The sequence below is a fragment of the Dermacentor albipictus genome, chromosome 2 (assembly GCF_038994185.2).
Source record: "Dermacentor albipictus isolate Rhodes 1998 colony chromosome 2, USDA_Dalb.pri_finalv2, whole genome shotgun sequence".
Classification (NCBI taxonomy): Eukaryota; Metazoa; Arthropoda; class Arachnida; order Ixodida; family Ixodidae; genus Dermacentor; species Dermacentor albipictus.
The window spans coordinates 40,694,433-40,719,020 of NC_091822.1; the positions used below are offsets into that span (position 1 = coordinate 40,694,433).

Consider the following 24,588-nt stretch of genomic DNA (forward strand, 5'->3'; position numbering starts at 1 on the left):
CCTCATGACCTCGAGCATACCGGAATCTTGGAAGAACGCTAACATAATCCTAATCCATAAGAAAGGGGATGCCAAAGACTTGAAAAATTATAGACCGATCAGCTTACCATCAGTTGCCTACAAACTATTTACTAAGGTAATCGCTAATAGAATCAGGAACACCTTAGACTTCTGTCAAGCAAAGGACCAGGCAGGATTCCGTAAATGCTACTCAGCAATAGACCATATTCACACTATCAATCAGGTGATAGAGAAATGTGCGGAATATAACCAACCCTTATGTATAGCTTTCATTGATTACGAGAAAGGGTTTGATTCTGTCGAAACCTCAGCAGTCATGGAGGCATTATGGAATCAGGGTTTAGACGAGCCGTATGTAAAAATACTGAAAGATATCTATAGCGGCTCCATAGCCACTGTAGTCCACCATAAAGAAAGCAACAAAATTCCAATAAAGAAAGGCGTCAGGCAGGGAGATACAATCTCTCCAATGCTATTTACAGCGTGTTTACAGGAGGTATTCAGAGACCTGGATTGGGAAGAAATGGGGATAAGAGTTAATGGAGAATACCTTAGTAACTTGCGATTCGCTGATGATATTGCCTTGCTTAGTAACTCAGGGGACCAATTGCAATGCATGCTCACTGACCTGGAGAGGCTAAGCAGAAGAGTGGGTCTAAACATTAATCTGCAGAAAACTAAAGTAATGTTTAACAGTCTCGGAAGAGAACAGCAATTTACAATAGGTAGCGAGGCACTGGAAGTGGTAAGGGCAGGTAGCGACGGTAGTAAGGTAGGGCATCTACTTAACCCTTTCAATGCCACTCCCGAGATAACTCGGGCGACCACACATGCACACCCCCTGCCTCGCCCGAGTATACTCGTTTTGGCTTTTTAACTCACTCCCTGCCGCTCCCGATAATACTCGTCTAAAAGAAAAATATACAAGCATGTAGCGCCATCTATGGAGATTCCACATAAATAACATAAAACCAGTAGAATGATTTTTCAACAGGTGGCGCGCATGTTTCTACGTCCGCGTCGCTTCGTCTTCGTCTCGGCAGAGCAGCCATGGCGAGGCAGCGTTCCACGTGTGTCCGCTCTTTGACGGACGAAGAAATTCAAGAACTGCTTATGAATTCGGACTCCGACGACAGTGACAGCGAGGAAGCAGCCCATCTAAGTGCCTTGTCGAGTGATGAGAGTGATGAAGAGCCCCTACCACCGAGAAATCCGCGAAAGAAGAGGAAACTTGGCGAGCGGGATTTCTGCTGGAAGAAGAAAGAGTTCAAACCCCAGGAGCATGCTTTCGATCCAGCTCACTCAGGAATCTGCAATGACATCACAGCGGCGTCCAGTGAGCTCGAGATTTTTGAAAGTTTGTTCACGCCGGACATTGTGGAAGCAATTGTGGACCAAACGAACATTTTCCAGTGCCAAGTACGTGCCGCGCTGACACCGACGCCAGGATCACGTATACACCAGTGGAAAGATGTGACTCCACGTGAGTTTTATTTATTTCTTGCTGTCGTAATGCTCATGGCTCATGCAAGAAAAGGCAGCATTGCACAGTATTGGTCCACGGATCCCCTCTTGAGTACACCTGCATTCTCGAAGCTGATGAGTCGCAACCGCTTCCTCCTCATTTTGAGGTTTCTTCATTTCTCCAATAATGAAGATCAGATTCATGGTGACAGGCTGCACAAGGTGCGCTCGGTTTTCTTGACGCTTCGGAAAAACTTTCAAGGTGCGCTATCTCCATACCAGGATGTCTGTATTGACGAAAGCCTGCTTCTTTTCAAAGGGCGATTAGCATTCAAGCAATATATCCCATCCAAGCGAAGCAGATTCGGCCTAAAATCATTCGTACTCTGTGATGTGAAGACAGGCGTAGTGCTGGACATGGTGTTGTACACCGGATCCTCAACTGAGATCAACGATTCTGAGATGGGATATGGAGCCTCAGTTGTTATCACTTTACTGGACAAGTACCTGGGCAAAGGGCACGTCCTCTGGGTTGACAATTGGTACACCAGTCCCGCCCTCTTCACCTACCTTTTCGAAAAGAAGACCAATGCTTGCGGTACAGTCCGGAAGAACCGGAAGGGTATCCCACGCGATGAGAAAAGACTGGAAGAAGGGGAAACCAGCGAGATGTGCAATGATCAGCTTCTCTTCGTCCGCTGGAAAGACAAATGTGAAGTGCTCATGCTCACGACGAAGCATAAGAGTGGCATGGTAGAGTCTGGGAAGGTAGACAGGAAGACGGGCGAGAACAAAAGGATTCCCCTGTGTGTCTCCAAGTACAACATATGCATGGGTGCTGTAGACAAGGTAGACATGGTTGTGACCGTGACCGGCACAGTCACAAGGAAATGCATGAAGTGGTACAAGAAGTACTTCTTTCACCTCTTGGACATTACCATCCTCAACAGCAATTTACTGCAAATCACAGCTTCTGGTAAAAAAAGAAGCATGGCAGACTTTCGACTCGAACTTGTCCGCCAGCTCATCGAGAAATACCACGAAGGAAACTCAAAGCCAAAGGGAGGACGCCCGTCGAAGGGTGAAGATCCAACACGGCTGACAGCGCGCCACTTCCTGTCTCTAATACCACCAACTACCGCGAAGCAAAACCCAACACGAGTCTGCCGCGTCTGCGCTAACACACAGCATCGACCAAAGCAACGAAAAGAGTCTCGCTATCTGTGTTCTAGCTGCCAGGTGCCGCTTTGTGTGGTGCCTTGTTTTGAAGAATACCACACCAAAAAAGTATTCTAAACACCTGGACATCCTAATTAGCAGATAATTATTGCTAATTAGTTGAGTGCCAATTTCTTTAAGGAAAACTGATATCTGTGAGATAATCCAGAATAAAAATGTTTACATGACCTTCAGAGCATTGTAGTGTGTTACTAGCATAAGATTTTAAAGAAACTAATATGTAAAAAAAAACCTGGCAGGGAGTGTGTGGCAGTGAGGAAAAAACCCGGCAGTGAAAGGGTTAAGGCGGGTAGTGGCGGTGGATCCATGATCATGAGACGGAAATAATCAGAAGAATAAGAATGGGCTGGTGTGCGTTTGGCAGGCATTCTCTGATCATGAACAGCAGGTTGCCATTATCCCTCAAGAGAAAAGTGTATAATAGCTGTGTCTTACCAGTACTCACCTACGGGGCAGAAACCTGGAGGCTTACGAAAAGGGTTCTACTTAAATTGAGGACGACGCAACGAGCTATGGAAAGAAGAATGATCGGTGTAACGTTAAGGGTTAAGAAACGAGCAGATTGGGTGAGGGAACAAACACGAGTTAAGGACATCTCAGTTGAAGTCACGAAAAACAAAATGGGCATGGGCAGGACATGTAATGAGGAGGGAAGATAACCGATGGTCATTAAGGGTTACGGACTGTATTCCAAGGGAAGGGAAGCATAGCAGGGGGCGGCAGAAAGTTCAGTGGGAGGATGAGATTAAGAAGTTTGCAGGGACAACATGGCCACAATTAGTACATGACCGGGGTAGTTGGAGAAGTATGGGAGAGGCCTTTGCCCTGCAGTGGGCATAACCAGGCCGATGATGATGACGATGATAGTAGAATAATTGATAAAATGAATTATAAACAACAAATCTACACCAAGGCATCCGGTATTGCTAACTCATTTAGTGATTACTTCTATGAGATATATCATAATGGGCCTGTAGCTTCATCGTATCCCCTTACACGTTGTAACCATAAATATTTTTTCTCTTTCCTGTCACTCCTGATGAAGTGTGTTCTACAATGCCGAATCTAAAAAAACTCTATTGTCGGGCTAGATAATATTTCAGCTTACCACATAAAGCTTGTTGCGTCATATATTGCGCAAGTATTAAGCAATATAAATAATCTCATATTCACATGTGGTACCTTTCCGCGCTCACTTAAGAAGGCCAAGTTAATCCTGGTGCATAAAAAATGTGATATTACAGAGGTCCTAAACTATCGCCCTATCTCTATACTGTCCTCAATTAGCAAAATTATTGAAAAATTATTTCTGAAACGTATTAACAAGTACCTGGACAAATTTTAAGTTACTAAAGCCTTGCCAATTTAGTTGTTGAGCAGGTAGTTAACCAACTTAGCTTTACTATCATAAATCAATTTCTTATAGTCTTCCATTGACAACAGCGACTTTGTTGGTTACGTATTTCTTGATTTTACTAAAGCCTTTGACACCGCTGATCATATTTTATTTACTAAACTAGAACCATTTGGTATCACTGGTCCACCTTTAACTCATTCAATAAAGTTACTTGATTGCGAACAATCAGTCTACATAGGTGGCGTTTACTCAAATGTTAAAGTCATTAATCAAGGGGTACAGCATGGCTCAATACTTGAGCCTTTATTGTTTTGTATCTACATTAATGATTTACCTGCTTGCATTAATTTTCCTAACATTGCCCTTACACTGATGATACCACCATTTCCATGTCACACAAATCTTTAACAACACTAATCACTAAAGTGAACAACGAATTGACTAAAGTGACCAATGGTGTTCTTTAAACAACCTTGCTTTTGAACCCGCTTAAAACTCAGTTCATGATTTTAAATCATCTCAAAAAGTTCTCCCTTATCTACTGCAAGCATTCATAGGCCATCATTTAATCCCTGCGGCCGATTGTGTAACTTTCCTTGGCATAAGATTAGACCCTAACTTCAATTTTATTAATCATATTGCTTATGTAAGGCAAAAAACTGCTTCTGGTATAAGAGCTCTCATTAAATCTGGTCCATTTTTTTTCTGTTCACGCCTTATTGTCTTTATACTTTGCCTTCATACATATTCACTTTACATATGGCATTACTACGTGGGGAAATACATAAAACTGTCACCTTTCGTGCAAACAGCAAGTTCACAACCAGGCCATTTGCATTATTACCAACAGTTCTTTCTACTCTAATGCTGATCTGCTCCTTCAGGCTAACTTCATTCTTCCTATATCTGGCTTGTTTAAATTTCATTTACTTATCACTCTATTTAAATTACTTAATAAATAGCTTGTGGTTCAATTAATAGTTTCTAGGTTGCCCACAAAGACCAACAGCAGTAGGTTTACCCAGAATCACAACTTTCTGTTACCTAAATGCAACACGAATTATGGCAAAAATGACTTCCTCCTTCTCAGCAATTCAACTTTGGAATTAGTTACCGCATGCTCTTAAATCATCATCATCCTTGCATGCATTCGAATATGAACATAAAATTTCATTTTGTATACCTAGTTGTCCTAGTTACTTTAAGTTACTTGTATACAAAGTGTGTACTTCATTTATTAAATAGGTTATAACAATTTATATTGGTAATTTATGATTTTTTTTCATTGTGTGACTCCTTGTATAAAAATCCAGTGTATTCCTTTTCACTACTTCATTCACTTTTCATTTACTTGTATATTGCATAATTTTACACTAGTATGTTAATCATTTTGTACTTATTTTGTTAACCGAGGGCCCCGCTGAAGTCTTTTTACTTTGGGATCCTCCCCTGTATGCTATTAACAACCAATTATACATCTTGAAAGAATAATAAACAAACTGAAACTCAAAGCATCGCGGTCCATGAGAGATACTGTATTGGAAGTCTGAAAAGCGAACGCCATGGCAGGGTCTCTGGATTAATTTTTGACCACCTGGGAATCTTCAAAGAGACGCTTTATAAAGGAAAATATTGTGCAGAGTTAAATCAATCAATGACTTGTGTAGAAGTACGTATATGATTGTTTCCACCTGCTAGTATATGACTGTTGAGAAGAAACTTGCCGACTTAAGGTCCTGCTGCTGCCCCCTGAACTTGAATTGCCTGCGCCATAACAGGAGAGTTTGACCCATATGACCTCCCTCTCTGTCACTCTTTATGAATCAGCCTGTGGTGACATCATACGAGGCTGGATAGTTCAATATAGGTAGCACCACTCTGATTCTCCATTTCCTCACTTTCAAAAGCTCTGTTCTCAATACGAATGACCAATTGGTCCTTACACAAGCCTAATCATTCCATATAGTTCGGATTGAATCTAGGTTCAATGGGAGCGGGATGCACCCACCACTGCCAGGAAACAACATGTGCGCAGCAAAAGAAAGTGATAGCCACTGTGACAGATCCTTTGCTGATGACACTGATAGCTTTGGTTACAGTTCCAATTCGAGTAACGCCACAATCACATCTAAGGAGAAGAATCCAATGACTCGTTTTTTCTCGAATCCTTGCTCATCCAAATGACGATCAATGCTATCAACAGCATGAAAGGAAACTTCTTACTGATGTCATATCTTGGCAGGAAAGCAACACTGGCTTTTTGGTAGTCAAAAACGAACCCCTATAGGTTCCAAAATGTGCCTGCTTGTTTTTTTTTTTTTTTACTCGGTCAGTGACTAACTTCACCTTCAGCATGTTAATCAACAAAACACATGTGCAAGAAACCTTTGACTATGCTCTCCTTTAATTAAATGTGTGCAAGAACACATTGCTCGTAAAGCTTTTGGCTCCTTTGTTTTTACACACAGTTAAAGGAAAACTACTTTGCAAGAATAAAGCCATGGCAACATAAAAAAGGACACCAGGAAAGAGTCCGTGCAAACAGTTCACGAGCCACAACACAGCTACCACACAACATAAATTTACATTGGTTTCCATAAAGAAAAGAGTTCTTCAGCTGTAGTTGAGTGGATCAGTTTTCCACCTTGCGGGCCTCCACAGAACTGATTTGCTAACACTACGGTTGCAGTGCATAAAAGTGTCAACCTAACACAGCTTCAGTGCTTTCCAAAGCATAAAAAGTCACAGTTTTAACTGTAAGACGAAGCATTGATTGCGATAGCAAATTTGTGGACAGCTACATCAAGTAAGGATAGTAATTTTACCGGCCGTATAAACTTGTACGTATAGGCATACTATATTAGTAGACAACATTCTGTGGCTATGAAGGGAAAGCTACGGGCATGTGGTTGCTGCATATCTGTTACAGCGCCAAGTAGTCCAGCAGCATTTGGCAGTGCTTTTGGGGGCTTGAAACAGATGCTGAATTGACACAGTGACAATGTGCGACGGCTTCGCATTTGCCCAGACGCGAAAGGAAAAAGCCGCAAAATGAGTAAACCTTTACACTCGATGGTGTGTTCTGTCTTATTTAACTGTTTTTAATACGACATTTATGTTTTCTCTTCCCTAGACTAAACTAATGTGGATTAAAATGCGGGACTATCTTCAGAAGCACTAGCACCTATGCATGCTTTGCTTGCCTCCGTAGCTTTCCCTTCATAACCACAGAAAGTTGTCGGAGTATAACTAAATTAACAAAGATGGTGTCAAGCGCACGCAACCCAACATAAACACATCTCGCTCGAGGAGCATGGAAACGAGCTGCCAAAACACTGCAGTGAGAAAACATGGCAGCAGCAGTGAGTGAATTGACCTTCGTGCAGCCGCTTACTTAAAGACGAATCAAGTCGTGAAGAGACCATACAGCAGGGACTCTGTACCTGCTGCAGAGAGCTTTCACGATGCAGCAGCCCAGCCAGGCACGCACAGCCACCCGGAGTAGAATGCACTCCCTCTCCCTCCCCTCCCCCCAAAGCCTTGCGCGTGACAGAAGGCAGCGCACTTCCTCTCTGCTTTCTGCCGTTGCATGCGCGATATTGAGCCACGATCGCCAGCTCAATCTCGCACACTTTCATTCGCACATACATCATACAGTGCTTCGCGATGATTTTATCACCCATGGACTTTATACGGAACCTCATGGCAACGTCGATGGCTGAAACATGCCTGGAGCGTCCATATAATTGCTATTGTAATAATATACATAGCAAGCAGCAAAAGCTGAACCCATGGAAGCAATAAGCATTAGTGGTTGTGGCAATGACACCACAGGAGCAGCTATACTTGAACTGTTCGGCTGAAATAAAAGTTACAACCAGTTGCAGCCAATGCACCCGGAGATATGAGAGTCAAGCACAATCTCATATTATGCAAAGATTATTTTGTGTCAATTCTGTTCAGTTCTTATCAGCTGTGATAGTGAGTGGCCAATGTGGCTGATAAAGGCTTGGCATCATGCCAGCCAATGATAAAGAAATAAAAAGACAAAAGAAAAAAGTTACGCAATACTGTTTCAGGAAAGTGTTTAATGCAGCTGCCACAGACCATACGATGTTACCAGTTTGCATGTTTCTTACATACAGCAATGAAAGGCGTAGATTAAGTTTGATCCTCAGGGGTGCTTGTGGGTTAATTGGCCATTATATTTCATTGCTACATGGCGAAAGCATAGCATGTGCTAAATTTAATTCCCTTTCCTTTGAATTATCACTGAAATCACAAATGGTTTTTGAGCTGTGCACAGGAAAGAGTATTTTACAATTAAAACTAGGAATACAAAAGGTGGGGAAAGAAAAGAAGAAAGACAAAGGAGCAACTTTTATTAATGATGGTGCGTCCACACATCATGAACAACATGTTTTGTGAAATTTCGCCTCGGCTTAGACAACTTTGTGCACCAAGCTTAATTTAGAGCAATTTTCTTTATGGTTAAAGCGCCAGCTATAGTAATATCTGGCTCAGACCCAGCTGGTCAATGATAAAAATGGCAGGTATTATTTCAATATTCAAGCCTAGTAAGCACAGCCTGTCCCATATGAATGACCACAAAAATAATAGAGTAAAGGCTATATTGCTTCAACACAATTCCAAATTGGCCCGAATAACAAGGAAATAAAAGAAACAGCCAGAGTGCAGAGGTGCTTACTCTAATATGGAGTTGATATTGGGCTCCACCGAAAGGCTCTGCAAAGAGAAAAACACATACTTAATTTCACTGAAAGGGGGTTGGCAGTTTACGCAATGCAGTCGAGGAGCACCGACACAATGTAAGTATATAGTTTGTTTTTGATGACCTCGAGATTTCTATAATGTCCACATGCAAACTTAACCTTTCACAGCGGTAGAAATGGCCTCCATTGTTTTGCAGCAGCCATTGGAGCAGGCGGCATCTACTTTTGGAACAGCTGCGTCTGTGATTGGAGTGGGCTTAGGGTTTTCACGAAAGCACACACCAGGTGTACAAACTTTACTCTGATGTCCTCACTAGTTTATATAATCGTCATAAGAATCATGAACAATATAAGTATGAGAATATATTATTTTCACAGGCAAGCAATATTCACGCCTCTGACTTCAATAAAAATATTAACATAGTTCGTAACGGAAAAAAAGAAAGGTCACCTCGTTATGAACATCACAGATGAAGCCCACTTTGAGCAAAAGTGCGATTCTGTGTTATCCTGAAGAACAGCGGAACATGTGATAAAACCGATATATTAACCCATTCCATTACTTTAACATGAAGTATCCCAGGGTGGTCACATAGAGAAAAAAAAAATGATGGGGTTTTACGTGCCAAAACCACTTTCTGATTGAGGCACGCCATAGTGGAGGACTCCGGATATTTGGACCACCTGGGGTTCTTTAATGTGCACCTAAATCTAAGTACACAGGTGTTTTCGCATTTCGCCCCCATCGAAATGCGGCCGCTGTGGCCGGGATTCAATCCCGCGACCTCGTGCTCAGCAGCCTAACACCATAACCACTGAGCAACCACGGCGGGTGTCATATAGAGAAATTCACAGAAACAGTGTTACAATATTCTACATAGGAACAAGTTGCTTGCAGCATGAGCATGTTTATAAGAACATGCTTCTACAAAAAAATGAAAGCCCAGAATATATCACTGCTCCTTCCTTTTTGTACCAGCACAGCACAAAAAGAACATCAATAAGCATTAGAAAAGATCTAGCAAAATGAACCTGTGATGAGCTTGAATTTTAACACAAGCATATTCGTACAAAAAGTGCACTTCAGTATGCACTCCCCTGCTCTTTCTTTGCCTTATTCGCCAACGCCTAGCTGTTTCCCACTACCTGCCATATTCTCCCTTGCTTGTATCCACACAGCTTGCCCACTCTGAATGTCACTGAAATTTTCCATCTTCATGGCCCGCTCAATTAGCAGTTCTGCATTTTTTTAGCATACACTCCCGTTAGCATATGTCGTGGTGCAGCAATGGTGTAATTGAAGTAAAAAAGACCCTTTTGGAACAGTATGGCACAACAAATTCAAGTTGGTGCAGATTGGCGCAATTGGCACAGCTTTCCCATCACTGCCTTCATTGAAAATTTTGTGCCCCATCTTGGCCCATGTTTTGTGCCCCCCCCCCACACACACACAAAATTAGCATAATTCACGAGAAAGGGGGGAAAATGACCATACGAAGTGAAGCAAAGTGTGACACAGAGCTAGTTGGCATTGCATAATGATATAGCCAGTGTGAAAGTATTCATGGAATACAAAAAGAAGCGACAAGGACAAGCACTGAATATATAACTTCGCATATGGTGATCACAACCACATGTATCTGTGTTAGTTATGAAGACCACCACAAATCAACAAGAACACACTAAGGCATATGGTGGCTCATCCCGTGCAGATGACCCTAACTAAGGAAATTTCTATCCGTCAACATTATGAAAGATTTACTGATACAGATGCCTCCTTCAATAGCTGCTGCCTTAATAATAAGTCTTGTATTGTTGTGTGCATTTTTTAGCTAGTACTGCTTTCTAGCAAATGCGGGAAAAACAGCACAACACATACAAAAGCAGACGGTGGAGCAGGTGACCGGCTACTAGAGTAAGATGTCCTGTAGAGTAATAGACATGAAACGAGACTAACGTAACCCAAAGTCAGAGCACTACACCTACAATTGAAGTTTATTGGAAGAAACGAAACACTTGTCACGACTGTGCTCGAATGCGGCAGCTGTAGCACAGCACCCCCAGCTTTTCAAATGCTGCCACCTGAGTCCTGCCGCTGCTCCTAGTGGTGCGCGAGACCTTACTTCAGCTTGAGCGTGTCCGGCCAGCGTCTGGAGCGACGTTACAGCCTAGTTTGCAGCGGTGACACCTGGCCACTGTCTGAATAGACGTTATTTAAAGAGGGTGTAGGTGGCATTTGCGGTGCATTCTTTTGAATGCTCTTTCAAGGTTGGTGTGTGGTTTCTGCGTTTATTGCGCATTAGAAAGAGCAGCATTATCGGAAGCATATTCTGCAGCAACTGTTAACTGCTGTGGGTCGTTACGTTAGCCTGTGCGCGGTAGAGGCTCTGGCATATCATTTCATCAGTTTCCAAGTTCTGAGCTGCTTGCATAACACAACAACGACAATGATATGATGGTACTGGAATGACAATGATAGAACAACCATAGCAACAATGACAACTTACGATGATGGAAAGACAATGACAGCCTGATGACGGAGGCATGGTGATAATAGGATGACAATAGAACAGCCATGATGGCATGACGTCAATGATATGGCCACAATGGAATGACGATGGCTGCATGATTACGACAGCATAAGGATAATGGGATATGACGACAATCGAAGGCTGACTGCAAAATGATAATTGTCAAAGAAGGGATGACAACGATGGCGTGCCGTTGAAACGACAGTGATATGACGACATGATGATGGAAAGAGAACTACGGTGTTACGACAATATGAAGATAATACGATGATGACGATGCGACTACGATGGCAATGACAACAATGGCTTGAGGAACCTAGAATGACGACGACTGCAAACGAATAACAGCGACTGTGTGATAACTGATCCGGGACAATCGCACGATGAAGATGTAATAACAATGATGCATGATGATAATATAATGATGAATGCATCATAACAGTATGGCAATGACAGTAAGACCACTGTGGAATAGCCACAACTGCATGACTACGACGAAATGTTGAGGATGGTATGATAATGACAGCGTGCTTGTGTTAATATTCATGTAAACGCTTACGTGCATGACCGTCTGCACTTATGCATGCACGGAATGCTACTGGCATCACTGGCAGCAAGGTAAAATTCCCTTTGTTTTCCTTGTCCTGTTTTTCTGATATACTAACCTAACATTCTTTGTGCCAGGTTTCAACAGAAGACATCGCAGCTGAAGGCAACGATGGGACTACTTCGTTTTTTGAAAGAGACAGGCTTGGACAAGCAGCTGCGACAGTGATGTCACGTACCACGCAAGAGTGACGGACTGTAATTGACGATGTGTGTGCTGTGCTATGTGCTCTCTCTCTCCCTCCTGCCCATCTTTCACGTGCCCCCCATCCCGCTCCCATGTGTAGGGTAGCAAACCAGTTGAGCTAAACTGGTTAACTTCCTAGGTATACTTTGTGGCGCAAAATACATTTCTTGAAAAGGGACAGAAGAAAGAAACAAAGTATACCTAGGAAATCCAAGCACCAACTTGCCCAAGAAGTCCTTTTGGTTAACTTCCTGTTTTTCCTTCTCCCCTTTTTTCTTTCTTCCTTCCTTGTGCCAGGTTTGATGAAGTGTTTGATTTCTTTCAATACATTTTAGTTTTGAGTAGTGCTTTGTGCGTTGGCTTCATCTTGTGTCCCATCTGTCATGCTAAAGTACAGTGTGCTCTGTCGATACCACCCAGTTAGCAGAATTTTCTGTACTAAGCTGCCAGAGCCTGCCTCTGCCTATCCCTTGCAATGGCAGCCAGACCTATGTCGCCTGACTGCAAGCCTTATGCAATATGGCATAGTAACTGTGTATGAATAACAAGAATACATGTGGAACATAAAAATATACTTTTTTAACGGCAGTGCTGTTCGTGAACTGAGCACAACTATATTGTGGTGGATGTTCCGAAACTATAGAAATAGAAAAAAGAAATCTAGCACAGTATTACACAGGATATACAGATGTGCATATTGTACATGCGGCAGTACAACAGTAAGCAAAAACTCGCGCTTTCACAATGACAATCGGGCCTCGAAGTCGCCTTCATTCAAACGAGCATCTGTCGGGCGGCGGTCCTATCGCCTTCCCACCTTATCGCACAGGTGGCGAGGAAAACCCGTCGCTTGCGCGAACAGATGTCGCACGCGGCATTCGCACTGCGTGGCAATCACGTCACGGCACACGTGTTCGCGCTGCGCTCCTCCCCATAGCGGAATCGACGACCTTGCGCGGAGGGCGAAAGGCTACACGCGGCCGGCGAGTCTGCCGCTGCAGCATTTCGAGGTCAAGTTTATACGCGTGTATTGCGCATTCCCTTCACCAGTTGGACGCGCCGCTTTGCTTTGTTACTTGCGTCGTCTCCGGTTTCTTTCCGCTACACCATTCTCCCGTGCATATCAGCACGCGCGAGCAGGAAACGGCACCACACGCACCCTCTGAATCAGCGACAGCTCAGCGCGTGGTGTCGTCAGCGGGGAAGGGGGGCAATCGTGCAACATCGTTACTCCACTGCTGCAAAGCGCTTCGCGAGGTCGAGCGCTGCGCGGCGTCGTTTCAATTTTAAAGCTTTCTGAAGGCGTCCACGCCCACTCGGCGAGCGCAGCATTGCCAGGCACGCCGTAGTACTACGCAGAATCGAGGAATGCGACACCCGCGCGTTGCGGTCCACGACCCGGCGCGGAGTCGGAACGCCTTGGGGGAGGAGGGCGTGGGTAGACAGGCCGATGATCGCACCGCGGTCCGCGAGGGGACGCAGGGGAGAGTCCGCACACCTGCGGCTCGCTCGAGCAATTACGTCGCTTCCTGGCAAGGAGCTTCGGCGGGGCACCGGCGAAACCCAAGACAACGGCTTCGCCGCATCGGAGGGGGGACTACGAGCACGTGTCAAAATAAACAACGGGGGTTTCCGCACACTCGTCGGTGTCGTTGGCGGAGGGGGTGGCGACAATCCCCCACCGGCGCAACAACGGGGCGTCGGGAATTCCTCTGTACCGAGAGCGCGATTGCGGGTCTCGGAATGCGGCTGAACTGGGCTAGTGGAGCAGCCCGAGCAAGGCCTTCCCCACGCGCGCGCTCGGCGGGCCGCCCCGCCATACGGTGGCAATGCGCAGCCGTGTGCACGCCGCGTGCCAAGCACGCTCGCAACAGCGGCAACGAGCCCGGTTGCGCGAACGGACCGCGCTGCGCGGTAACCGTGTGCCATGCGGTCACCGCGGTGCGATGCCATGTGTCGAGGCCGGGCGCGTGCTGCCTACCTGCTCGTCCACTTCGATGGCGTCGTCGCTGGATTCGTCGTTCTTGTCATTCTCGGCGTCGTGCAGCTCCAAGTCGAACACACCGGCCATCATAGAGCAGGAGCCTGCCTTCGACTACGACAGGCCCATGACAAGACGTCGCGACGAGCACACTCACGCGCGCGCAACCAAGCACCCCAATTTCACCACCACGCCGCTCCGCTCTCGCGCAGGTGATGCGAGCGACGGAAAGAGCTGCTCACACACGCGCACACACTGGTCACAGATTGGTGCAATGCTCGTTCCACGGCTCACAAAAGATGCACGACACGGCGTGCTGCAAATTCACTCCCTCGTTGATGGTAGCTGCAGCTAGCCTCGATAACGGATGAAGTACCGAAGCGTAATGGCTAAAAAGAAAACACGAGCCAAAGGGCTTTTTTGCTCAAGGCTTGTAAGAGATAACGAAATTGACGACGAGTCAAGGCTTCTCCTTCTTTGTCAGGTTGCCTTGCAATGCCAAGGGTGGCGCTGCAATCTAGTCAGTTTTTGTTTCGGCACTTGGGTTTTCATAGCGCATCTGTTGCCCGCGAAATTCAAATGCATAATTTTTCCCATTCCGTCCTGTTCCCAAGTTCCGTCATCCACCATAGGCTGTCTTCGACATGTGATAAATAATAGTAATGTCCAAATCACAGCCCCCTGCGACTGTACCCTCGGATAAACGGAAGCAATCCCGAAGCCTGCTATCGTGCAGTGCAGACGTCAAAAGCGATTGCAGGTGCCAGGAATGTGCCATGGCCGCCAGCAATTTTTTTTTTGCATTAACCATATGATTGGTATTACTAAAATTGTATTCAATTACTGTTTACGATCGTTTTAACTGTTTATGTGGATGTTACAGTTAATACAACGTGTTTCTGGGTTAGTCTGTTCGTACTTGCACACGACCGGCGATATATTCACTACTATTTGGTTCTGACTGCACCATGCATAAGCGGAGAAGAAAGTTTTATTCAATGTCACATTCCGCTTTCCTTTCTCTTGTTCGATCGTGTATTGAACAAACATGTACCGTTACCCTTCAAAATGCTGCCGGAACCTCTAGATAACGTTATGGTTTTCCTCGCCATGTGGCAGGCGTGTGTTTCCACGTGGGTGTCTTTTGACAACGAAGTGAACACTCAGCCAAATAGCATTTCCGTCAGCTCATGTGTTTTAGACATTTGTCATGCATTGCGTAATAGTTTTAAAAGCTAACCCCTCTCAAAAGTACACGACTGTAGTGAAATAAGCTTTAACTATATAGACTGAGACAACAATGAATGTTTACAGGTATTGGAAGTTAATTAAGGTAAATTTCAGTGCGAAACACATGTGCGCATGTACTGTAGGTGTTCGAGCTCGAAAATAGCTTTGCCTTTTTTTTTTCTAAGCATAGAACCCCCCCCCCCCGTCCCTGCTGTATAACCTACAAAAAATTTTCTGTTCCTCAATTTGGTATTATAGTCTTGTGCTCGCATCTATTCTAGTGTTGTCGAAACACGTTGCGCCAAGCAAAGGCCAACATTTTATAATCAGGATTAAGGAACCATCGTCACAGGCAAGTGAAGGAACCACGGAGGCGTGAACCTTATACAGAAATTCTGCACCATATATACGCTTCGGGCTCAACGAAAGTCTAGGTACGTTGACTTTTCTTTTTTTTCACGAACAGTCCGTGATTATGCGATACGCTTCTCGATGTCTGCTATAGTAGGATATACAGCTTAAATAAGCAGCAGTTAGCAAAAAGGGCACACAAACCGCGCGGGGTTGTGTTACTCCGATAGCTAATCACAGAAGCAAAGAAAGCATGAAAGAATGTCATCGTCATGCGACGTTTTCAAAATAGCGTTGAACTCGATAATTCCAGAGCGTCTGCGGTTCTTGACCAGTCTTTTCATCGGCGGAAGCGATGAGGTGTGTGACAGACATGGACAAATTGTACGGAGTCTGAGCATTTCACTCTTCTAAAGTCCGCGGTACAGTTTATTTCTCTGTTGAGCCCGTTTTACTCGTGAAACTTCAATGTCAATTCAAGTGAAACTTGACAGTAAATAGTGGCAGCAAGCAAGCGCTTTATTTCAGTTCGATAAAGAATTAGGCTTTCACTGTTCCGCCATAATACACGAGTGAAACTAATTATAATTTAATTTATTTTAAACTAATTATTAAATTATAATTTTATTTTTCTGGCTACCGCCTTAGGGCACATTCACACCGGCGACTGACAGTGGTCGCGCGACCAAGTTGGTCGCAAATGTTCGCAAACGGTCGCCTTTCTCGAAAAGCGACCATTTTGGGCGAGTCGCTCTCTGCGCGATTTTTCAGTCGCGCAACTATGGTCGCAAAACTGATAAACCAATCAGCGGCGCACCGGCAGTGATCTTTCGTGTGTCTACATCCGGCCTCCTCCGGCGTCGCATTCAAATTCCGCGTAGATTCCGAGAGTTCTTGCTGAGAACGATAATCTCCGGGATTGCGACTTGTGGGTCGCGCCCAGCCGGGCTTGCCGGTGTGAACCTCAGTCGCCTTCGGTCGCTTTTTGATTGCGAGTCGCAAATGGTCGCGCGACCTCCTCAAGTCGCCGGTGTGAATGTGCCCTTATTGTAAGAAGAAGAAGAAACTTTAGTAAAGAATAGTCCGGCAGTTCTTGATGTGGTGGCCTCAGGTGACGGCTCGAAGTTCTTGGACTCGAGCGGCATCTTCGGCTTGCCGGACGGCCCAGAGCTGGTCTGCCAGCTCTGAACTTCTGATAGCCGCCTCCCAGCGGCGGCGACGCCTACGGAGAAGGTCCCCGGCGGCTCCCGCATCCGGGGCGGCGTCGGGAAGAACGGAGCTCGAGCCTTCTACTCTGGCAACAGCCGCGATTATGGACGCGTCGCCAACGGAGCTGCTTTGATTACCGTTGTTGCCGGTACACTCCCAGAGCATGTGTCGCAGCGTTGCTCTGCGTCCGCATGTTTTACACGCGTCTGTTGGGTACAAACGCGGATAGCAGTGGTGTAAGATAGCGGGGCTAGGGTAGGTGTGTGTCTGGAGCAAGCGTAACGTCACGGCCTCGTTCCTGTTCAGTTTATCGTGTGGTGGCGGGAATTTACGTCTTTCGAGTCTGTAGTGTTGGGTGAGGTCTCTGAACGTGGTTAGGCGATCGCCCCACGCCCAGTGTGTTTCTTGTTGCTGTGTTTCTGTTGTAGTGTCCCGATCCGGCAGATCCGATGCCCCGCTCTCGGGGGCGGAGGCGGCCACATAATCAGCGGCGGCTCGGCGTGTGAGACCTCGAGCCGTGGCGTGGGCCGCCTCGTTTCCCGCTAGCGGAACATCGGTGTGTGCCGGGGTCCAGAGGAGGAAGACCGTAGAATTTTGGGGTTGCGAAGGCGAAGACGAGTCCCCGTCGTCAGAAATTCGGAGTATGCGGGCCGCTTCCCGCGAGACACGACCGCGCGCGAAGCCGCGGATTGCCGCCTGCGAGTCGCTGATCACGATCGCAGCGTTCGGCACCGCGACGAGCGCTAGGGCTATCGCGGCTTCTTCGGCCGCTTCCGTGTGTCCCGTGGTCACCGTGGCGCTCGCGAGGCACCTACCCGAGCGGTCTACAACCGCTATCGCGTGCGCGCTTCTCCCTCCTCCATATCGTAACAGGAAAAGTTTGAAGCACGAACTACTTGCAGCTTCGCGGAGGAACAGTGGCTGGCGGCTAGGAGGCCGTGGATGAGGCTTCACTGTAGACTTAAAGGGACACTAAAGGCAACTATTAAGTCAAGCTAAAGTTATAGATTAGTGCTCGGTAATCTCTAAGGCGTCAATATTATCGCCAACAGAGCCTTAAAGGGGTGGACACATGAACATTTTCGTTTATGCGTTCTTCAATACAAGCATTGCGTACTGCTTCAGCAAACACGATACACACCGCGGGATTCATATATACCCGATAAATAATTTAATAATAGCATATTTTTATACCGAGCGATTTCGGTTTCGGGGCTCCGGGTGATGCTATGACGTCATCGGAGAGGAAACGCAACACGGCTTGGTCACGTGGGTCACAAAAATAGCGACGTAAAACTATGCTGCGTCGTCTGCTCGCCGATACGCGTGCTCTGCCAGCATAGGTAAACAACTGGCGAGTCGAAGTGCATGTCGCGATTATTATAATTATTGCTAAGAGCGACAACAACGCTAAGAAAATATTGCGGCTTGTGAGACTCGGTGCTTCATTCCGAAGCGCCGTGGCCTATTTTAATATTTAGCTTTGAAGTGAACTGGAAAAGGCCTAGCGACGATATCAGCGGCGCCAAACGATCAGAGCCGGTGAGGCTACAGTGTACTAGAACACTTCCGTCATTTGTACAAGATACGCCCCACCTGCTGAGAATTATAGAAGACATTAATACTAAAGGCACACTACCCCACAACACAATTCTCGCAACACTAGACGTCACGGCGCTGTACACCAACATTCCAATCCCTGATGGTTTATCTTCGATAAAACAAACGCTGTCTAAACACAGTGCACAACACTCTACTGAAGTTTACCTGTCTCTCCTTGAATTAGTTCTCACACATAACTACTTCGAATTTGAAGAGAGTTACTACCTACAGATAGATGGTACAAGCATGGGTACGCCTTTTGCACCAACCTACGCGAACATATTTATGGGGATTCTAGAAACAGATTTCCTATCGCGCTGCACTACCAAGCCCCACACATACCTACGATACATAGACGACATACTCATAATCTGGGGACAGGGCCAAGACAGTCTAGATAAATATGTATCCTTTCTAAATTCTGTTCACCCAACAATAAAATTCACATCAGAATCCTCAACTGAGCGCATAAACTTTCTGGACACAACAATATACATTGACAATGGTGAACTAAAGACAACGCTGTATAGGAAACCTTTCGACAAACAACAGTACCTAGAATATACCAGCCACCATCCCAGACATTGCAAACAAGGCATCTTTAAAGGCCAAGCCACACGACTACGTCGCATTTGCGTTGAAAACCAAGACTACATAGATAGACTCGATCACCTTAAAGAAACGCTATCAAACAGGAACCACCCAAACAGTGACCTTCAAACAGCTTACATCGCTGCAACCAAACTTGATCGAGCCGAGGTCCTCAAGCCCCGCCCGAAGATCACAAGAACAACAACGCCTCTTCTTACTACTAAATTCTCAAACGCACTCCCAAACGTGAATAACATCCTAAGTAAATACTACCCGATTCTCACCAGCAACCAGAAACTTAAGAAGATTTTTCCCGACCCTCCCAGAGTAGCCTACAGACGCAACACTAATTTTAAAGATGTTCTTGTGCACGCCAAACTACAGAAAAAGAAGAAGTTGGGAACCAATCCCTGTGGTCGCCCCAGGTGCTCTACATGCAAACACATTCAATCCACTACTACAGTAAAAAGTACAGCGTCGAATTACACACACAAAGTAACTTCGGCTTTCACCTGCACATCAAGCAATGTAGTCTACTGTCTAGAATGCGCCGCTTGTAGCAAACAATACATAGGTGAGACCGGACAACAAATCAATACAAGACTCAATGGTCACCGCGCGGACACAAAACACAATTTACCCAAAGCAGTAGCCAGCCACTTTAATGAACATGGACATATGTTTGACAAAGCAAGGCTCTATATACTACAAACAAATTTCCGTTCCCCTCGCGAAAGGAAGTACACGGAATCATACCTCATACACAAGTTTAATTGCCTACACCCGACAGGAATTAATTTGGCACGCGGCAACTTAGAATCTTTAAAAGCTGTAACTTAAATCTGAAACTCTCATATCATCAACCAATACACAAAACACATTAGGCCACCAGCCAACTTTAATTCTTAACCTCACCTACTCTTTCATTTCGGAGGAAAAAGGGGGAGAGGGGGAGAGAGGAGGAAGGGGAAAAAAAATTTCCTGCCTACTACTCAATTTAATGTACTCTTTCAGGATTTTACGTCTATACCAAGTGTACTACGATCCCCTTCTTCCATGTACACTTGCCCGCGCCCGCTTCTGCACGCGTCGCCCTCCTGTTTGCTATACCGATTTCGCCCCCCCCTTCCCCCTTACCCCTTTTTTAGTCTTTTTTTTTTAAACCCCCTCGACAACACATTCCGAAGTCAATATGCCTTTTTCGGCGCCTCAACCATCGCCTTCTGGATGCCGCCGTAACGACACCTACGTTAAGCGCGTGGGGCAGTGCCCCTTGAAAGACCATGCCGCTGCTTTTCAGTCACCCCACCATTGCACCGCAGACTCCCCGTCGCCACCTTAACTATTTCAAAATTACTCGACCTATTGCTTGACCGGCCGTTCTAATGCCTCAAAAACATGCCGCCAACGACTCCCCCGGATTACCTCCTAACCCTTCGCATCCCCAACACGCTCCCAAGCCCCCGTATTTCTTAAAGATTTCATTTTTCTCTTTCTTTTTCTTTCACCCCCCCCCCCCTTTGTTGTGTCTTGGTACGGCCCTGGCACCCCCCTGCTTTTTTTTTCCTTCTTTTCCCCTTTTTTCTGCTTCTATTTCTTTTCTTTCCCCCCCGCGTGCCCACTCTCACGCTCTTGTCCCTTCGTCTTGAGAATGAGGCTCACAGACGTCGGACGGCAGCGCCTGTTCCCTCTTGTAATCTCTCTCTTTAAAACCAGCCGCCAGCGACAACACCCGCACGTGACGTCACTGCACTAACCCTTTAAAACTAACACGCCGAGGATGACGAGGCCGCCTTTGACGAAGATAGGTCCACCTATCGAAACGTTGGCCAGCCTGTCTGAGGTACTTCAACCCTGTTTTAAAAAAGTTTATACCACAGTGTGCCATTCCATCTGCCAGCCCCTTTCTTGTTTTTGGACTTCCATGACAGCTGACGATGACGGAACAGGGTAAGTGCCCCTTGTTATCCTTTGCCCATGTAGCAATCCTTGGAGATAGCTAGTACAGATACCTGAAGGAACATTTTCCACCAGGCCCACACGCGCCATACATAAAACACCTTAGTGGGGCACAAACATCAGATATTCTACCGCTAGTATGTGATGCGCCAATTGACACCACACACTTTATTATCAATGTAGGCACAAACAACCTGAGAACACAAAGCGCCGCGGACACGATAGAGTCCATGAGCGACGTAATAAGAACCATTCAAGCCGCTCGCCCGAACGCACACATAACCATAACGACTGTCGCTCCCCGCCTACAAAACAAACACCGCCCACTATTCTACCAAACTAATGCACTCATGAAACACAATGAGGAGATTAACAAGCTAAACTCACTAATTTTCAACTTAGAAAACGTCCATAACAATGTTGACACCATGCACCACGCGGAAATACACGAAGCACCACACGAACACCTAGCTTGGGATGGCTTCTACTTGAACCGCAGTGGAATAGAGCTAGTTTCCCAATACATGAAGTCCTTTATTAAGGACAAGTACAGAAAAACTCTTTTAAATTCCACCTCAAATACCACCTCCACCAACTCTGCGGAACGTGCAACCGCGAACAACACGACTGTGACAGTCACTTCGAGGACACAGGGAATACAGACAGTGGAATGTGAAGCAAGCCACTGCACAAGTGAAACAGTCAACACAAGAACAGTTGGAACACAGACAGTGGAATGTGAAAAGAACCAGAAGGCACACACACCACCAAAAATGACATCAACCACCATGCAAACAGACACAATGGCAACAGACAACAGAAAACCCACCACCGAAGTCTACACACAGACCCCCACACGCCTGCCTGCACACACACAAACTCAAACAGAGACCGAGATCGAATTAAGCCAGGCATACGATAATAAACCGGCCGAACGGAAAAACACCCCACGCAAATCTGCCCGCAAGAAGACAAGTAAATGACAGACATCGCAAATCAATAATTCCTCAATGCCACGAAGCACCGAATTCCTACAGGCTAGAAAACTTACCAAAAAACATGTGAGCTACACCTCCCATCTGAAAACCTACACAAGCTGCACCGAGAAAAATATAATTCCTAAAGGCCTAACACTCAAGGCTGTACCAGCTCTAGGAACACTGCCACCACACCATCGCGCAAACTGGCAAACAACATTACATAATGCCTCACTTTCACTTTTGAATATCCTCAAAGAACACTGCGAAGAGCAAATCGAAACTTTTAACCACAGACTTAGGAACATAACCCTGACACCAGATGAGAAGAGAGATTTAGAACATTACGGCGAAAAACAATCTAGAAAATTGGTTCAAAAACAAAGGAAAAAAGCAAATTTTAATCAAAAAACAACCTTCCAGCCAAACAGCCACCACACCCAGACAAGAGGGACCTCGAGCTTAGAAGGACCAGACAGAAAGGAAATTTCCACAGAACTAAACCGCTCCAATGTTATAGACATTTCTAAAACATTAAGTCAAAAAGAAATAGCCGTACTCAGCAAGGGCTTAAACTTTTGCCCCACGAACAACACAATAAATGAATTCGAGCTTCACAAGGACCTCTCAGAATTCTCCCGACGAATGCGTATCCGACACTTTTTTGCAGACACACCAGACACCGGGACGACACCACTTAGAGCCCAATCCACTTGGACTCCCGAACCAGAACAAGCCATAGAACTTGACATATACCTTAAAACTATCACTAAAGAAATCATAAGCCAATCCAAGACATCTAAGCGACCTAAAAACATAACTGCGTCGGAGAGTCATATCATTTCAAATCTGAGCTGCCGGAATGACATTGTTATTAAGGAAGCAGATAAGGGTGGAAGTATAGTTATTTGGCCAATAGAAAAATACAAGCACGAGGCTTACAGACAACTAAACAACCCAGAACATTACCGCAAACTAGATAACGATCCGACATTGTCCTATACAGTGACAATTACCAACAGGCTGAAATCACTTTTGGCTGATGAATTGATAACACCATCAGAATACAAATTTCTTAAACCAAGCAACAAAACTGCCGGACGTTTTTACCTCCTTCCGAAAATTCATAAAATTCCATCCGCTGAACTATACACTGCTATTATCCCAGGCCGTCCGATAGTATCAAACAACAACACCCCGACAGAGAACATCTCCACATTCCTTAACCACTACCTTGGTAACTTGCCGAAAACACTTCCGTCATTTGTACAAGATACGCCCCACCTGCTGAGAATTATAGAAGACATTAATACTAAAGGCACACTACCCCACAACACAATTCTCGCAACACTAGACGTCACGGCGCTGTACACCAACATTCCAATCCCTGATGGTTTATCTTCGATAAAACAAACGCTGTCTAAACACAGTGCACAACACTCTACTGAAGTTTACCTGTCTCTCCTTGAGTTAGTTCTCACACATAACTACTTCGAATTTGAAGAGAGTTACTACCTACAGATAGATGGTACAAGCATGGGTACGCCTTTTGCACCAACCTACGCGAACATATTTATGGGGATTCTAGAAACAGATTTCCTATCGCGCTGCACTACCAAGCCCCACACATACCTACGATACATAGACGACATACTCATAATCTGGGGACAGGGCCAAGACAGTCTAGATAAATATGTATCCTTTCTAAATTCTGTTCACCCAACAATAAAATTCACATCAGAATCCTCAACTGAGCGCATAAACTTTCTGGACACAACAATATACATTGACAATGGTGAACTAAAGACAACGCTGTATAGGAAACCTTTCGACAAACAACAGTACCTAGAATATACCAGCCACCATCCCAGACATTGCAAACAAGGCATCTTTAAAGGCCAAGCCACACGACTACGTCGCATTTGCGTTGAAAACCAAGACTACATAGATAGACTCGATCACCTTAAAGAAACGCTATCAAACAGGAACCACCCAAACAGTGACCTTCAAACAGCTTACATCGCTGCAACCAAACTTGATCGAGCCGAGGTCCTCAAGCCCCGCCCGAAGATCACAAGAACAACAACGCCTCTTCTTACTACTAAATTCTCAAACGCACTCCCAAACGTGAATAACATCCTAAGTAAATACTACCCGATTCTCACCAGCAACCAGAAACTTAAGAAGATTTTTCCCGACCCTCCCAGAGTAGCCTACAGACGCAACACTAATTTTAAAGATGTTCTTGTGCACGCCAAACTACAGAAAAAGAAGAAGTTGGGAACCAATCCCTGTGGTCGCCCCAGGTGCTCTACATGCAAACACATTCAATCCACTACTACAGTAAAAAGTACAGCGTCGAATTACACACACAAAGTAACTTCGGCTTTCACCTGCACATCAAGCAATGTAGTCTACTGTCTAGAATGCGCCGCTTGTAGCAAACAATACATAGGTGAGACCGGACAACAAATCAATACAAGACTCAATGGTCACCGCGCGGACACAAAACACAATTTACCCAAAGCAGTAGCCAGCCACTTTAATGAA

At 45.4% G+C, this 24,588-nt stretch overlaps 1 protein-coding gene across 4 annotated transcripts in view; it reads right to left on the reverse strand.

Annotated features, from left to right (window-relative positions):
- LOC139055916 (ribosomal protein S6 kinase beta-1-like) overlaps window positions 1–14,559 on the reverse strand; it is a 129,045-nt gene extending 114,486 nt beyond the window's left edge. For 2 of the 4 annotated variants that reach the window (XM_070533561.1, XM_070533560.1), the window contains exons 1-2: window positions 14,120–14,558; window positions 8,790–8,827 (exon numbers count right to left, since the gene is read on the reverse strand). In XM_070533561.1, the coding sequence (XP_070389662.1) occupies window positions 8,790–8,827; window positions 14,120–14,212 (131 nt within the window). In that variant the 5' untranslated portion in view covers window positions 14,213–14,558. Of the gene's footprint in view, window positions 1–8,789; window positions 8,828–14,119 lie in introns of all 4 variants that reach the window. The other 2 variants (XM_070533559.1, XM_070533562.1) reach the window with 2 other exon arrangements.
- Window positions 14,560–24,588: the final 10,029 nt, after the last annotated feature.